This window comes from Triplophysa dalaica, chromosome 18 (genome assembly GCF_015846415.1).
Source record: "Triplophysa dalaica isolate WHDGS20190420 chromosome 18, ASM1584641v1, whole genome shotgun sequence".
Lineage (NCBI taxonomy): Eukaryota > Metazoa > Chordata > Actinopteri > Cypriniformes > Nemacheilidae > Triplophysa > Triplophysa dalaica.
In genome coordinates, this window is record NC_079559.1 from 19,227,499 (window position 1) to 19,245,663 (window position 18,165).

Here is an 18,165-nt window from a genome sequence, read left to right on the forward strand (position 1 = left end):
AAACTGGGGTTTTGTGATTGTATTTTCTTGACCTGGTAAGAACTCTGGCAGCTGCCTTCTGAACGAACTGTAGTTTGTTTATTGATGATACAGGACAACCACTAAGTAGAGCATTACAATAGTCAAGTCATGAGGTCACAAATGCATGAATAAGCTTTTCTGAGTCAGCAACACATACAATATTTTGTAATTTGGTAACATTTCCAAGGTGGAAGAAGTCTGATTTGTGATATTTGAGATCTGATTTTTAAAGGTCAGATTACCATCTAATATAACGTCTAGGTCTTTAACTGTAGTTGTTGGAGTAACGGTGCAGCCTTCAATTTGCAAGTTATAATCTGAGATATTCTGTCTACGTGTTTGTAGTAGAGTAGGCGGGGCGAGACCGTGGTTCGAGTACGGTGAGTAATTGTGAATGAGCGCCAGCTGTGCGCACACCAAATCACGCTCGAATCACGTAGAAGATTTGGAGCATATAAAAGAAACGAGCGACTGGACCGTCGAAGAGAGAGGACCGGTCCCGAACTTGTGTCTATATTTGTATTTATGTTACTTCGCCGGCGGTCGTCCGTGAGGGGCCGCCGGCTGTTATTATTTCTGTTATTAAATGTTTAAATGTTTGCCGGTTCCCGCCTCCTTCCCTACATTGAATCTTTCTACATTGGTGCCGAAACCCGGGAGGAAGGAGAGACATGCTGTAGGAGAGTCCTCGTCGCCGAGTGGCCTCGCGGTGCCGGAGAGTTCGTTGCTGCCCGAAGCAGTGGTTCTGGGGAAACGGAAGTGCACAGTGCGGCCACCGTCAAACCTTTGGTGGAACGGCGATCTTTGCTGCCGCGCCCCTGGGTCGAGGTGGGGTGGCTTTCGTCCAAGCGGGAGCGGGGGAGTTGCCGCTGTCCGCCAGAGGCCGGAGCCTGCGTCCGTCCCCCGAGGGGGAGGAGCAGGGGGCGGAAGTGCCGGGTGTGGCCACCTCCTGCCAGAGGCCGGAGCCTGCGTCCGTCCGCCCAAGGGGGAGGAGCAGGGGACGGGGAACCCGCCCCGACTTCCAGATAAAGGAGGAGCCACCGCTGACCGCCAGGGGGCGGACAGTCGAGCCGTCCACCGAAGCCCCAGGGCCACCGCATGGCACCGCGAAGGAGAGTACCCCGGCTGATTGAGGACCGAGCTGCAGCAAGTCAGGGAACTGGACTATAATTTTTTATATCGCTCCGAGGGCTCCCGTCTCCGTTGTCTCGTCTCGTCGCTGCATGTCCCCCCCCCGAGGGAGGGAGCTTGCACAGTCGCGGGGTACCCCCGGCCTGTGAGGGGTGATGGAGGTATGTAGTAGAGTAGGCGGGGCGAGACCGTGGTTCGAGTCCGGTGAGTAATTGTGAATGAGCGCGAGCTGTGCATACAACGGGCTCGAATCACGTAGGAGATTGGGAGCATATAAAAGGAACGAGCGACCGGACCGTCAAAGAGAGAGGACCGGGCCCAAACTTGTGTCTATATTTGTATTTGTTATTTCGCTGGCGGTCGTCCGTGAGGGGCCGCCGGCTGTTATAATTTCTGTTATTAAATGTTTAAATGTTTGCCGGTTCCCGCCTCCTTCCTTCCCTACATTGAATCTTTCTACAGTGTTTTTTAATTAGGATGTCACAATATATCAAACTTTCATGACACGGTCATGGCGGACAAAAGTACAATAATGATATTATCCTGTTTTCCGTTTAATCAGTTTTTAAAAAGGAGTAGACTAATCAAATTCATAATGAATTCCCCATTTATTATCTGCATCTTATGTGGAATCTATCGAATTTCTTCTTTCACCGCAAAATTAAAATTCCGTCATAATGCCCTTGTCATTTTTGTGACTTTCTTCTGGAAAACACAAAAGAAGATATTTTTAAGAAAGTTGGTAAGAGGGCAGTGCTGGTGCCCATTCGCTTCTATTGTATATACACTAAACCACTGCAAGTGAATGTGTGCCGGATAACTTAAAAATCTTAAAAGTTCTTAAAAATATTGTCTTCTGTGTTCTGCAGAAAATATTGAAATTCAATGACAAGATTGAGAGTAAATGTTGACAGAATTGTAACTTTTGGGTGAGCTATTACATACGACTGAAGATTTAAATGATGGTGCTTAGCTTAATGTTTAAAATTTTAAAACAGTGATGTTTTGTGTCATTGACATCAAACCAGACACAATGTGCTCCGTTTTTAGTGCACGTGTGAATACAATTTACAGTGTAGGGAATGATATTCATGAATTTCTGAATGGAGAAAATTTACTGGAAATGCCAATTGATTATGCATTAAATTAAACAGGCATGAATTATGGACAAAACCAAAGAAAAAAATCAATTGAGGTACTTTTTATTAACTGAATATTTTACACTTCAAACCTATTTTTTTACAAACTTATTTATACTAGCCTTCAATATGTACATACATGAGTGTCTCACATAAAGCCCTGTTGGATACGACATGACCTGTAAACTCTTATATAAATAAGAGCATAAATCATTTTTATGTGACTAGGCACGGGGACATTCTCTCCCACTGTTCGGAGTATGAAGCTGTTTCATTCATAGAGAAACATTGGAAGTTTCAGCAGCAGATTCTCAAGCTCTGTTTTCTAGAAGAGCCTGGAAATCGGGTGAACAAACCAGCTTGTGTTTAATGTGGCCTAGGACAGACATATCTCCTCTTCTGCCTTCTGTATTGACTGATACCAATTCCTACATAACAGACAAGCAAAAACATGTTGAAAAGTCATTAAAATGTATAAGCTACAAAGGTCCAGTGTATGAAATTTAGCGGCATCTAGTGGTGAGGTTGCCAACTGCAACCAACGGCTCACACCACCACCTTCAACGAAATACTGATGGTGAGTGTAACCTACCTGCAGAAAGGCGCATGGAGTTCCCAGGGCCACGTCCAGGGTTACGTTACCCATGATAAGCTGGACTTTGCCTGACTTTCTTACAAGCATCTTCCCCACCAAACCCTCCTGCAGATCCTTAAGAAAACAACTGTTCTCGTCTTGAGAGTCCTCCTAAGACAAACACAAAAACAGGTAAGTAAGAGCAGTACTGTTTTAATCAAATGCCCTAATATAATAAAGAAACCGACCTGGTTCTCAGTCGTCTGCAGCATAGTCTGTCCATCACTCGACTGCACCTCTGTTTTTAAAGGCCTGACATCAATGGTGGGTGGTTGCCCTGGCAGCGAATCAGGGAGCTGCATGAAGAGAAGTTCCTCCTCTTTGCAGTAATTCCACACCTCGAGTAAATCAGGTAGCAAACCAGGCTCGGGCAGGGGGGGTGGTCTGAACATTGTCTCCGCCTTTTTCGTTTGCGATCCTTCCAAAGGCTCCTGCTTGACTGGAGAGAGACGAGTTTGAGTGAATAAACTAGAACGAGCGGGGAATCAAAATCAATGGATTGTTTAAATAAAGAGGAATTTGACATTTTTGGGGACCCGTTTCTGAACAATGATTTTTGTCAACCCCTACGATATCATACATCATTCATACATCACATGACACTTTCTAACCTACCCTTCACTTCAGCTCCAGTGCTGTCTGTGATCATTGGTTCAGTTTCGGAGTTCTCGGTCTCTTCACCAAGCTCCTCTTTGAAGACCCATCCAGACACGGCCAGAGGCAGCTGAACCGGACAGCTTCCAACTTCACCTCTCAGATGAGCATCATCCAGAAGCTATGACACGCAGAAACAAAGGCTTGTGGGTACCAGAGGTTTCCATTTTTAACCTATTTTGGGAATTCAACCCCTTTACACAGTTTACTTGCCATAAACAGGCACTTCTTTTCATTTTTAAACCTACATCGTCCTTCTCAAGTTTGCGCAGAATCTCTTTAGTCTCCTCTTCAGTCTCTCTCTCCTTTTTGATGTTGATAATGGGAGACGGGCCGCTGTTTGCCGTTTCTCTGACATCATCATATACACCTTCACAAATAAAAATAATAATAACAATAACATAAAACTATTGTCATTAATTACATAACCTGGCCCATACTTGGCATAATGAATACTCAAATGTCGTACCTTAGAAATCTACGTTACCTCTTTTTTTGGCCATCATCTCTGCAGGACCCTGCTCAAAGATGGAGTGTGATTGGATGACCTCAGGACGCCCCCGGCCTCTCCCTCGGCCATCCCGCTGTCTGCCTCGATCTACATCCCTCCTTTCTCGCTTTTTTCCCTCATCTACATTTAACCTTTGATAGAAGAACATAAGCAAGCACATAGGTTAAAATAACATAATTTAGCAGTGACATATGTTTCTATGTAACACTGATGCATATGGGTGTGCTGTGATCATTCACTTACTCTTCTTTAGACTTTCGTCCAATAATATTTGGGGTAAAGGTTTTCTGTGGAAAGGAGGAAAGAAATTTTAATTTATATGTAATATAGTTAGACTTTTTGGTGGTTGTTAAACTGGACTACATGCATTCCGTTGTCTTTATATACACATTTACCTTTTTGACACCACCTAAAGTGAGATCTCTGGAGCGCATTGCAGGGAGGCGTCCTGGAGTGATGGAAGCTGGCAGCCTTCGACCCATCACCACCCCTCTGCCACCCCCTGCATTAGATGCCCGTGAAGTCCCACTGGGGTCACCGGAGCCTGAGGCGTCCATTCCCTCTAATTCACAACAAAAATTTTTCTTTCGACTTCACTTTGCAAATGTCAAAATAACAGCATAGATACATTTAACAATTTTAAGTATTTTGTATGAAATCAATATTTTTGTAAGGGAATCGTACAGGATTATCCCTAATGAACATGAGTTCTACATGATTACATAATAAGAGTTCTCTATTATAAAAACATTTTATAGAATTTAACTCGGAATAAAAAACGAATTACTAGCTTAGCATAAGAACGACTATTTTATGTACTACATAAATGTTCGTGACTTTTGCAGGCATATAAAGGATAATTGAAATATTGGATGATATTCTTTTGCACTGCGCTTTCTGATCATAATATTTCAATTGTGAACTGTGATTTTATATCAAAATCCACATGTAAACCGTACTAGGATTAGTAACAAATACAATGCCATTCAATATCGGTACATATGACAACGGGCAAACATATATCTTCCGCTTTCCAAACACATGGCTACACGTGAGTGACACGTGAGTGAAACAGACTGGTGTCAACACACTTACCAACGCGTCTCCTCAGATGCGGATATTATCTATATGTCGTCTTACTAAATTAAAGCTGAATTACGGTCCAATGCTTATTTTAGTGACGATGAAGATACGAAGTGCAAGTTTCTGTAAGGCGGAGTTTAACGTGTGATGATCCTTTGACCCTAGTGACGCACCCGTTGATGTGATTTCTAAACGTCAACTGTGCACGCCATTTGCGCATATTCCAACTCTGCAGTCCCTTTCCCTGTGTTCCATTCCGAAGGGCACATCCCTAAACCCTGCTCCCTGCGAAGAGGAGAGCTCTTGTTGTGTGAACTCCGGAAGGAAAATAGTGCAATTGTATCTCCTAATGTGAGCATTTAAAATACACTTGGCGAAAGGAGCAAATACAACAAAAAACAATGTTATTTTCTTTATCTGGAGCGAGGTTTCTTTAACTGTGTCACCTTCTCTAAGTTCCCTTCGGAGGGCGACATAGCCCTGATGAAACGCACCTTTTGTACAATGAATGCAACAATGTACGATATTTCGTTAGAAACGATATTATTAAAAGCTACAAAAATGATAAATGTAAACCTGAAACGATCTTTACAGATCGGAGTAAAACAATGTCGTTCATCTGTATGGTTCATAATGCATTTCATGGTTTCATGGCTTAAAAAGCCACATTAAATTATACAATTTATTGTGATGCATATTTTTAATACTAGGCATATTATTGAAATAAAAGTGTATTAATGTAATCAATTATATAACAGAAAATTAAAAGCTGCTTTATGTACAATTTAGACAAATAGATATTTTGCAAAAAATACTGTAAAGGCCTAATTTTGAAATGTAAGTGGTTTTGTGGTGTTCATACAATAAAAGTCAATGGGTTCCCAAATTGTTTGTTCACTAACATTCTTCAGATGATCTACTTGTGTTCTGCAGAATAAAGCAAGTCATTCAGGTTTGGAATGACAAAAAAATCATCATTTTTGTGTGAACTATCCCTTTAAACGTTCTTTATGGAATCATTAAGCCAACATTTATATTATAAAAATAAAAAGTGAATTCTCTTCTTTTCTGCCACAAATAGATGTAAAATATGTCAAATGTTAAAATTTTGGATAAAATGTGTTTTACCACAAACTCTAATCCAGAAGCTTTGGATGGGATGTGTACCACATCTCCTCTGTTGTCCTTGCATGCCTGTCAGAGTCTGTTGTATTTTTAATTACTCAATTTATTTTAAACACATTTCACCTTGAGAGAAGGAAAATCATTAAAGCAACCAACCATAGGTACAGAAGCATAAGCACACTCACAACCATGAACAATGAAGCCAATATTGTCAAGAAACAGCCATGAACATTTGACTTTTAGGGGGCGGGAAGGACTGTGTTTTCATGTTATTTTGTGCTGTTTTTAGTGATCATAAGGACAGGCTGTGTGTTGGCTTTGCAGGAGGATGCAATGTTTGTGACCATATGGTCCAGCATTTGGTTAGGTCCTCTATAGGTTGTAGCCTCAGAACGTCCTGTCCTTGAATTACACCATGCAAGAGCGGACAGAAATATGCATCCGCCAAATATACAGTTAAACCTGATATAATTAAATCTTTCTCCTAATTCAGTGTTGATATTCTCTAATGTTATAACAGAAGATTGAAAATACTGTTGGTTTCCGAATTAACCCCCTTTTTCCTATCCCATAACTCTGCAGATTGACAGCTGTGTTACGCTCCATGAAGCGCGTGGTCTGCCATGAAGCATACTTGATGTGTTTTTTTCTAAAATAAAGATGATTCTATGCAGACCATCTGCAGCATAGACGGATGTGTAAGATACACATTTAATGCATTAAATGCAAATTATTTGCAATATACAGTTTATAATTGTATTGTTAAACTTAATACATGTATTATACAAAATATATATACAAAATATATATTTTGTATACAAAAAATACCTGGACATCACTTTAAAGAACTATTCCAAAGTGCTATTACTCAAATTTATTGTTTAACTATTTTCCCCAGTCTGATCTGTTTTCAATTGTGGTCATATGTGATGCAAATTTACTTTACACTGGGGGACATTAATGTTGACTGAATATGCCTTGAACTGTCTCATCCGTGCTGGAGTGCCAAAGGTGTTTGGCAGAAGCATGAGTAAATAGCTTGTTATTTCACTTTTATGGTTCATTGACGCTGCACTTTCTCATGCTTGTTAATTTCCCATTGGCATGTACAGCAGAGAGAGAGAGAGAGAGAAAGAGAGAGAGAGAGAGAGAGAGAGAAAGATGATAAGAGAAAGAGAGCAAGCGGGGGCAAACCAGATTCCCTCTCCCTCAGTTTTCATTTTCTTTTAGGAGCTGGCAGCGAGAAGTCCAAGTCGTGCGCAGGCTGAGAACGTGATATCTTTTCTGTTTTGTCACAGCTGCTGTTGTTGTTAGTGCTGCACACAGAGGTAAGTCTTTCCTTTTTAATCATTTTCTGAGGAATCTCTCAAACTGTGTGTCATTCTCTTTGGCATCTCTTAAAAAAATGTAATCAAATTATCTCCATATATTTCCAATACACATATCTAAAAAAAACTCATGGGTTTAATATGAATGTTAAATTATCATATCAGATGCATTTGTAGAACATCTTCAGTTGTCTATTTACAGGGTAATGTACGGTAGTCAGGACTCGCTGATACAGCATTTCAAAACTATTTATATAATATCATGTAATATTTATTTATTTACTATGCTTTTGGAGCATTTTGTAACTGACACGAGAACTGCTCACTTTTATTAACTGACCAAGGATGATAGTTTTCAAAGAATCAAATATCAGCCACTCAGCAGGTATGGTCAATCTTTTACAATATAAAAAGATACAATATTATCATGTTCTTTTCAGCTCTTTGCCTCACAAATCACAGTTTTTCTCTCAGTTGTACTGAATTGAGGTCAGGGCTGCCTTGTAGACTTCCACCCATCCAGATGATTTAGTGGAACGACACAAATAATTACATTACTGCACATTCGGTAAAAGTGTAATTTCTTGTATCTGGGGTGTTAAGTCTTCTGTTATTTATCTATTATAATGGAAATTTAGAACACAGTTTCCTTTAATAGTTTTACTCATAGGCTGCATTGCAGATACATGTTAGATCCGCTCATGACCAGAAATATGAAGCGTGACAGAGTCATTAATACTCTGAGAATCATCACAAGCTCTTGTGGGGTCTGACAGCTCATTCCACAGTGAATTACTCACACTTCACTTTTGTTCCATGCACCACTGTTTGTGCATGAGCCCATTCTGAATCTGAACATAACATCATGTGTAAATGTTTCTGGCTTCTGTGTGTGTTTACCCAATGAAATGTATGTTTGTTTCGTATACGTCTTATATATATTCCTCTTCACATACACTGTGAAAAATCCAGTATTAACATAATTTTCTAGCTGCTGGTGTGCAAGAAAAATACCGTAAAATAACAATTTTGTCAGGTAAAATTGGATGTTTTTCATGTCTTGTAATTTTTCAGTGTTTATCTGTAATTTTACGTTTTTTTACAGTATTTAAATTTTTTTAATTTTGCCACATCAAATTACACAATTTTCTTTTAAATTTGCATTCTTGTCCTGTAATTTGACTAGTTCGAACTGTATTTCAAAAATACATGAAAAAAACAGTACATGTAAAACATCTGTAAAAAACATATAAGAACAATTATGTACAGTCACAATCTTTTACAGCTTGACAACAAATAATTTTCCAGGTGGTGTTTGGCAATGGCATGGATTACAGAAATGTCAAATTACAGAAATCGACATCAAATTGAATGCAAACATAATAGACTGGGTGCAAAATAGCATGAAAAACATGTCATCCTACTTTACAAAATGGTAATATATGATTTTTCTGGCGCGTAATATTAGAGTATGGTTTGGTAGGTATGGTCAATTCAGGTCAAATTTCACCCCAAAATCAAATGAAAGACATTAGAAATTATATTTGTTATAAGAAAATTAATGCTCAATATGACAAGAGGTACTGTAGAGCTCTCAATCTTTCTGTGTGTGTGTGTGTGAGTGTTTTGTAGCTTTGAAGCATATCATATGAGGATATTTATCATGCCCTGCATTTCCTTTGAATGAAAGGCTCCAGTCTGACATTAAAACAGTTTTTCATTGGTGCTGCTATGTTATTGTGTGACACAGAATGTAGTATGAAAATACAGAATAAGGGTGTGTAAAGCTTCTAATCTTTAATTAACGTTTAAAGGTCTATCATAAAGTAGACCAGATGATCCCCTCGGGCCACATACTCATGCAGTCATGTGTAAAATACTTGCTGTAAAACATATTCTCATTTTCTGGCATGAATATCAATAAGCCCACACATTTGTGCTGTCCAACACTTGGATGCCAGTCTTCTTTTGGCATCAGGGCCATGATGGAATACAATGTGTCAGCACTCGTCCATATGGAGGACTTTGAAGGCAGAGGAATCGTTAACCCAGAAATTCTTTCGTTGTTTATTTTATGTCATTCCAAATCTGTATAACTTTGTTTGTTCTGTCAAACACAACATAAGATATAAAGAATGTTGGTAACCAAACAACACCAGGCCCTGTAGACTTCCATTGTATGAACACAAAACCAATGAGACATTTCTCCAAATATCTTCTTTTGTGTTCCACAGAAAAATGGTCCAACGGAGCAAATTGGGAAGGACAACTGATTGAATGTTAGCTGTGGTGAAGTGAAAGGTGAAAAAGAGAGAGAGAGGTGCTGATAAATCATACTGCTCTCTCTCCCTCTCTAAGAGTTATAAGGTCTTATGAGCACAAGGGCAGATAATAGGTTTTGTGACTTGACATTAATCTACGGTCACTGGTCCCAGGAAGAGAAAATGACAGCTCATCAAACACACCAGACTGACGTATTCAGACCTTTTCGCACTTGCCCAGAGCTCTAATCTATAAGCGTTGGCTCATAGCATCACTTGACCAAAACAAAAGAGAACTGTCTGTTATCCAATCCTTGAGATGCACACACACACGCGTCTATGCATTTACCTTTTTTGAATAAGCACATCATAGGTCAATGGTTCGAAGAATCATGTATTTATATTCCAATAAAATTTCTTGCCAATTTCACAGCTGTCTAGCCATCCGGTATTTTTTCACTAATATACAGGTGTATTTTTTATTATTGTAGGTGATGGCTGAGCTGGATCTCCTCTCCACACCCCACAACATTCAGATCAGCGAGCTGACCTGCGACTCCTTCCGTATCGCATGGGAAATGGCCCATGAAGACACTTCCCGAGTGACGCATTATTTCATCGACTTAAGACGTAAAGAGGGCGGCGAGCTGAATCGATTTAAGCACAGAGTCAGTATATTTACTGTTATCTGCATCTTTGTTAAGATTAACACCATTCCATCCTGCATCAGGACACAACAGAATCTTTATTTACTTTCACACAAACAGGACCAAATTTGTTTCTGTACCTTAGAATTTATGAAGCTCTTACAAAAACAATCTTCCCGGGTTTAAGCACCATGGATGTAATAAAGATCCAACGATTGTCACAGCTTGCTCCTCGCAGAGATCCAACCAATCGTTCAGCCTTGAATCTGAACAGTGCTATTCAATTGGCGGCCAGCGGCCCTCGATGTAATTTGTTCCGGCCCTTCAAGCATAGTGTGAAAAAGAATCTCTAGAATAAATTAGTTCAGTCGGAACTGACCCTTTAGTTCAGAAGTGACGCGCCATTCATCACGAACTGCAGCAACACAGTTTGGCGCGAGTAAATTACATACATAGTCAATGCAAAGACGCGCACAGACGCGAAATCGCGGTTGTGTCCGCGAATCGGGACATTTCAAAATACAAAATCTGCATCTTTAACTGTAGGAAGAACTTTGGGTGTCTTATGGGGAAAAAATGTAAAAATACAACATACTGGGCCCATATTTAGGGGCCTATGATTGAATCGCGGGATCCAGGCATGTTTGCTGTATAACGCGGAATGCCACAGTATCTGGCAAATCTATTATTTCTTAACCAAATAGTAGGAACTAACTTCAAATTCAAATTTTGCATTTACTTAACAAGTATTTAAATCGTTTTTAACTATGTCATTAACAATTGATTTGCGTGTGCTCGTGGAGCTTTCAGAGAACGCGTGCACATGAACTGTTCCTGTTTTATGTGAGAATTGAAAAAAGCAACTGTCAAACACCCTTTGCGGCGACCCGTCAAAATAAAAGAGCGGTTTTCCAGACCATCCCTCTTGATTTTTTACTGAGTATATAATTTACTGTAGTAAACTACAGTAAATGTGCTAGTCACGTCAAAAAATCACTTTTTAAAAATAAGAACTTCTTTTTACTTGCAGTAAGTAGAATTAAAAACAATTGACAATTTTTCCCTTTATGGTTCAACGTATCTACTGCAAGATTTTCAATATCGTTTATAAGTGAATACTGTCGTATACAGAACATTTTTTTATGTGGGCAAATATAGTACTATTGAAAAGTGAAGGACGGAAAATTCAGGACAGAATTCCAAAAAATTAAAACAGAGAAAATGGAATTTGGGAAAAAATAAAACAGATTTCTTATTGTTGTTATTATCCCTTATATTGCAACCCATATCCCTCCGGCCCCTCATGTGGGATGTTTTTCATAAACGGGCCCCAATGACAAACAAATTGAATAGCCCTGATCGAAACCAATAAAATGTAGAATATAATTCCTCTAACAAACACAAGACAGGGAGGTGGTTTTCAACGCTTCAATGTATGCTTCGCACCTGACTGATAACACTCGAATCCTATTATTGTGGTGCAATAACTTGTATTTATGACGATGGATTAAGAATATTTATGACTTGCCCTCCATTGTGACTCTGTTTAAATTTCACTTCACATTTTAAAACTTTGTGATTTTCTTTCTTCTACCAAATACAAAAGAAGATATCAAAAAGGTAACCAAAAAACGCCGGTCCCCATTGACTTCTATTGTATGGACACAAAACCAATGCAAGTCAGTAGGGACCAACAGTATTCCGTCACCAACATTTTTCAAAATATCTAGTTTTGTGTTCTGCAGAAGAAAGAAAGTCAAGTGAAATAACAAGAGGGCGTGCAAATAATGACAGAATTTTATACAATATATTAAAAAACACATTTCCACATATTAGAACCAAGTGCTTCAATTAAAATGTGCCAATTCCTTATGTTTTATTCAATATACTGTAATATTATTAACAAAGTATTATTTTATATATTTTCTATTTTTATTAAATTATTTAATATATACGAAAATTATTTTCAAGACAAAAATGGCTTTTTGTGTAAAACACTGGGCATACAATTAATCACACTAGGAGCCATTTCTCTCCTTTGTTTTCATATACATCTGTCTGTAAGCTAAACATCTCAGTTTGACCTATACTAAAATGTGATTGTTTTTCAAAGCTGAACTAAGGTTAATTTCAGGACTTATTAAAAATGGGCAACACTGAGGCAGATGGCAGAGGGGATGAGGGGGCTAGGTGTGTTGGCAATGAACACATCTGACAGGACCTTCAGGCCTCTCTGATGCTCTCGTCACTTCTAATAGGAACATGACAAACTCTGTACAAGAACTGCTGTGAGCTGATGACTCATCGTGACCCAAACTCTGACCACCCGGCTCTAAAAATTGTGATATTGCGCTCCAATTTAGAATACTAATAAGGCTTCATTGTCAATTTGTTGTATGATTTGCAGGGTGTGATATACTGGACAGGCAATAAAATTAACATTTTAGATGTGAATCGATGGATTTGGGATGCTACATGATGTGAACGTGTTACCCAGAACAGCGTTGGTCAAAATTAGAGACACAAGCTGCTACTAAAGACTGTTAAGATTTCCTCCGAGATTTCACCACGGCACAAATATTACATTTCATAGAGATACTAAAGGGTTTCGATAAGGGTGTTGCTATGGTTATGCCCCTTCTGAGTGTTTCGAAATTGGTTGTGATTGTCAGAATGTAAGGCCAGCACAACAAGACTAATTAGCATTGATGTAGAGCTGTTTATGTGAGAGAAAATGTGTTCTAGTAAAGTTAAAAGATATAAAAGAACTATACAGGCAGATGTGAGATTACTGAAGTTGTTGACACATTTTCTCCTGAATCTTGCTAGCGTTTTACTGTTTAATGCTTGTATAATAATACAGAAATGACTCGAGCCTGCATATAAACTCACAAAAGAAGATATTTGGAGAAATGTCTCAGTTGGCAATGGGGGAAGAAGAAATGCATGCATAAAAAAATTATGACAGCATTTTTATCACTTATAAACTGGACAAATCTAAACAACATGCAGTCAAGTAGTACTCGCTTAGCTGTCTGGCTGTCACAGACTACAATTTGAGTCCTATATACATATGACATAATTATGCTCTATAACTGTTTCTGTGACGGTCAGTTTAAGTCGGTCTGGGAGCCCTATATGTCAGGGAACTATTATTCTGTGAACTACTAGCAATATTTCTCCCAATTTTAAATATAAATACAAAAAGGACAGAATGAAAGAAAAGATGCTCAAACACTGCCAAGAAAACAAGTCAGCATTCACTTTTAAACAATACAACAGTAATATTTGTACATGTATTTAGGGAAAAAAAATTCTGTAACCACGATTTTGATCACTTTTTAAAATTAGTTTTTCTCTTTCACATTGATGACTTTATGTCACTCCTGAGGTTTGATTTTGTTGAAATTGAACAAACACTGGACTAGAATAGGCACAATACTACGGTGGCGCTGAACCGCAGGGCGAAAAATAAAATTCACTGTCCTAGACCCTTTCTGAGCCTAAGTCCAAAGACTTTCTCTCTCAGTCTTTCTCTGTCAAAATTAAATCAACATTTTTAATGTTTCCCCCGCCCCAAAGGCTGTATGTTACATCATGAATTCTAAAGTGTTACTTTTAAAAGACTGAAAATCAGATGTAGATATAAAATGAATCCACTAGATAAAACGTTGGTATCAGCCATAACCATGAAATATTTTTAACCCGTAATAAACCCTTGATGATCCTTGTGTTTATAAAATAGTTTTGTTTAGAACTGTGCTTTAACTCTCTGTCTCTTTAACTAAGTCTATAATTTTAGGCCATATGGTTACTAAAAAGTGTAACAGGGGATGAAAGCAGTAACCAGATGAGACAATATGACTGACAGCACCCTCTCGTGTTTGGTTTTTCAGGATGTCCCAACCAAACTTGTGGCGAAGGCAGTACCATTGCCAATGGCTGTGAGAGGACACTGGTTCCTGAACCCTCGAACTTACTACTGTGTAGCTGTACAGACTGCAATCAGACAGCCTGATGGAGACTACCAAGTGTCTGAATGGAGCCAAGTAGTGGAGTTCTGTACTGGAGGTAAGTAGAGATGGACTAGCAGAGATTTATTAGGCTTTTGGTGATGAATTCATAATTTGAACTCTGACATCGGGTTTTCGCTACAATATTCATAATTTTTTTTTTTTTCACAAATATCAATCATGCAAAATATAACTGTAATGACACAACATCTGAAAAACATCATTTGCAACAAGCCTCAAATCAGGCCAACCCGTTTATTTGTTGGGGGTGCTAGTAAAGGGTTCACATCCCGAAAAACACGGAATTGTTAATGTGTGCTGTTTCCAAACCGGAATTAATATGGCCTTTTTTTAATGGGAGAAAGGAATTGGGAGTCTCCAACTAGATTTTTACCAATAACTTTGAGAGATTGAAAATCCCTAATAATTTAGAAATGCCCCTTTTGTTCCGCAGAGACCCCATTTCCCAAATAAGGAGGAAAATCAGGATTAAAATCTTCAAATGTGTGCCCAGCCATACACCTGGCTCCTTTTGGTATATAATGATGACAATAAAAAGTTCCTGCATTTGTTGTCATAGAATTTGTAGTTTTACTGGACTACATTATATAAATTGGTTGCGTAACACTGTGGTTCTTAACATGGGGCCCCAAGGTGGATGCGGCATTCCACACATTTTGTGGCACTTTATGAATTATTTTTATGCAGTAAGACATAACAAAATAAGATCACCAGCCAAAAGAATTGATGTAGGTGAAAATGTTTTTGTTTTTTTATTAAAATTCTAAGTTTTAGATTCTAAGTCTTTATTCGGGGAACCAAAGTGATGCACACTACACATAGGAGGCCTTACAACAAACAAGTTTAGCAGCTGGGGACCAAAAAAAACAACATAAAAAATAAAAGCGTATGTGAAGTAAAATGACATGTTTTACACCCAATTTATACATTTGCCGTTTATTTCTTAATTTGACTTTTTTACTGTATTTTTTATACCGTATTTCAAAATAAAACAGTAATATTTTGTAAAAGTCGTTTTTTTACAGTGTGCAAATTCTGTTTGATGTCTGATTTATACTATTTTTCTGTTCTTAATATTTTGTTGGATTAGACGTTTGTTTGAGAATGCTATATACAGTAACTTCTAGATTTTCATTTGGTTCTTTCTGCAGATTATGCCATGGAACATCTTCAGCAGCTCTTAGACAAAGCTCAGGCAACTGCTGGAAGACTTCTCAAGTTCTCTGTGTTCTATCGCAATCAGCATCCTGACTACTTTCACTACGTGAGGTCAGTACTGTCCATTATTCTCAGTGTCTCTACTGCTTTGACAGATAAAAAACGTAGTTGTGTTATCTTTTGCTCTGGTTCATGTGAATTTGATATAGCCTCCGTCAACAACGAAAATACGACTTTAATTACGTTTATATTCCTGATCTCATAGTGCATGTTTTATCAATAAGTTATTTCATAAAACATGGATTATGTCTTTAGTCTTTTTCTAAAAATGTAATAAATTGCTGGGCTTCAGCATTAGTTTTTTTAAGGTAACAGCAGTAATACCTGGAGAAGAAATATTTGATCTTCAAGACAACATACTAAGAACCAAATTCAAAATGAGACATTTTATTTAAATATATCAAGATAATCTATATACATTGTCCTCTAGTAATATATTGAGATGCTCTTGACCCTCAGTCTTTGCATCCTATTTAAACCTGCTCAAAAGTGGCAGTGTAAGAAGTTTTTCATAATCCACTGCACTCTCACATTCAGATATGAATCAAATAAGATATAGTCAATTTCCAAAGGTTAAACTAACTTCCTGTCATATATTTCTTGTGGTTGAATAGCCTATATCACTCGAAAATACATTATATTATTATTATATTAAAATGAAGAGTGGCCATTGACCTATTCACTACCATTAATGTATACTTCAGTTTAATTTGTTTAAAATACCATGCTAAAGACCGTTTCATCGGTTGCGCGCACCGGGACTGCTGCTAAACCCTCCGGTCTGTTTTGTTTATCAGTCTGGCTAGTGTCTAATTTTAATTTATTTTATTTATGTTAATGTTAATTTAAAAAAATATTTATTGTATAATAATTGTAAATAAACAATTTTTCTCAAAATATATGTTGAAATAAAAAGTAGTTGGACTCAAGGGTGATTCTTACAATTAACCAAGAAACCAGGTGTCCTTGGACTCTGATATAATGCACGGAATAGCTGATATTGTAAGCAGCCATTTAGTTGAGTGTTTTGCCACTCATGGGAGGGTGTTTTGACGTCGTCACGTGCATTCCCTCTTTTGATTATTTAATTTTTTCTAGGTCTAAGTGTGGGGGCGCAATGCTGCCATCTTTCAAAGACAACAGTGGAAGTCACGGCTCCCCCATCAATGGCAAGTTGGGTGGCGTCTTCCTCAGCTGCAACACGGAATTTGACACAGGTCTCCCTCCAAAGGACTCTCCGTACGGCCCTTTGCGCTTTGAGATTCCTGCTGAACGTCTCCTCAACCCGACTACTAACCTCTACTTCGCTGACTTCTACTGCATGTACACAGCGTACCATTACGTAGTGCTGGTGCTGGCCCCTGCTGGATCGGAGGGGGATTGCTTTTGCAAGCGTAGCCTCCCGTTACTGGACCTCGCAAACAATCCCTTCCTGACATACACTCCTGGAGAAGAATATGTGTTCTGTCATGCCAGTGATGTCATACTGGAGGTGTTGTTCACAGAGCCCATGTGTTTAGAGCACGGCATCTTGACTCAGATCAGTGGACACCACCAGCTCATGAGCCTTTCTACTGCTAATGCTAAAAAAGACCCAAGCTGTAAGGTGTGCAATATCAGTGTAGGCCGCTGAACTCTAAATGAACACCCGGAAGCATTTATTGAAAATAGAACCAGGTAACTGGATAATGAATTGTAATGAGGACTTCTGGTGGTGGTCTAAAAATGGAAAGTTCTTGTTAGAGTTAAGACTTAAAATAGACTACTGCATGGGGGTCATTTAATGAGAGTTATTTAACTGTTTTAGTTGGAATGAATAAGCTCATGTCCTGATTGTAGCTGTTATGAAACCAAGCCATAAAGAATCTGAAATACTTATACAAGAATAATTCAGCCAGAAGTGAAATGTATTTGCAATCATGTCATTCTAAATTGTATTTTGCAGAATATCCATATCATTTATACTGTCAAGCAACCAAACATTAAAAACATACAATAAAAGTTACTGTTTTTTTATAATGTGAAAGTATCATATCTAAGTAGGGCTGTCACGATTATAAAATTTGGCTAACGGGTAATCTTCTAATAAATCATGGCGATTTTAACGGTTAATTGTTTGTTTCGAGGCTCTGGCTTTTAATTCTCATACATTTTTTGTTTGTTCATGAAATCATTTTCACACATTGTTGTCATTATTTAGTTAATCTTTTGCATATTGTGCCTGGCAGTAAATATAAATACAAATATCTTTCAAAAACTGAAAATTCTTCAACAGAAGTAAACACAAAAAAAGTGTCCAAAATAGAATAAACTGACCAGAACAGGCCTTAAATGGTTAAATGTTTAAAAGCCAATCCTACTCCTATTTGCAAATTGCAT

The 18,165-nt window shown here is 38.2% G+C and overlaps 2 protein-coding genes across 2 annotated transcripts; one reads left to right on the plus strand and one right to left on the minus strand.

Moving 5' to 3' along the window:
* Nucleotides 1–2,338: 2,338 nt before the first annotated feature.
* Nucleotides 2,339–5,340, minus strand: polr3d (polymerase (RNA) III (DNA directed) polypeptide D). Its single transcript, XM_056729542.1, has 9 exons — nucleotides 5,186–5,340; nucleotides 4,486–4,652; nucleotides 4,334–4,377; nucleotides 4,067–4,221; nucleotides 3,828–3,949; nucleotides 3,541–3,700; nucleotides 3,114–3,364; nucleotides 2,884–3,036; nucleotides 2,339–2,719 (listed from the first exon to the last, which is right to left on the minus strand). The coding sequence occupies exons 2-9, from the start codon at nucleotides 4,645–4,647 to the stop codon at nucleotides 2,603–2,605; spliced, it is 1,164 nt and encodes a 387-aa protein (XP_056585520.1). The 5' UTR covers nucleotides 4,648–4,652; nucleotides 5,186–5,340; the 3' UTR covers nucleotides 2,339–2,602.
* A 2,135-nt stretch (nucleotides 5,341–7,475) lies between these two features.
* On the plus strand, nucleotides 7,476–17,898 carry LOC130407268 (phytanoyl-CoA hydroxylase-interacting protein). Its single transcript, XM_056730034.1, has 5 exons — nucleotides 7,476–7,626; nucleotides 10,379–10,555; nucleotides 14,431–14,605; nucleotides 15,720–15,837; nucleotides 16,885–17,898. The coding sequence occupies exons 2-5, from the start codon at nucleotides 10,382–10,384 to the stop codon at nucleotides 17,417–17,419; spliced, it is 1,002 nt and encodes a 333-aa protein (XP_056586012.1). The 5' UTR covers nucleotides 7,476–7,626; nucleotides 10,379–10,381; the 3' UTR covers nucleotides 17,420–17,898.
* The last annotated feature ends 267 nt before the right edge of the window (nucleotides 17,899–18,165 follow it).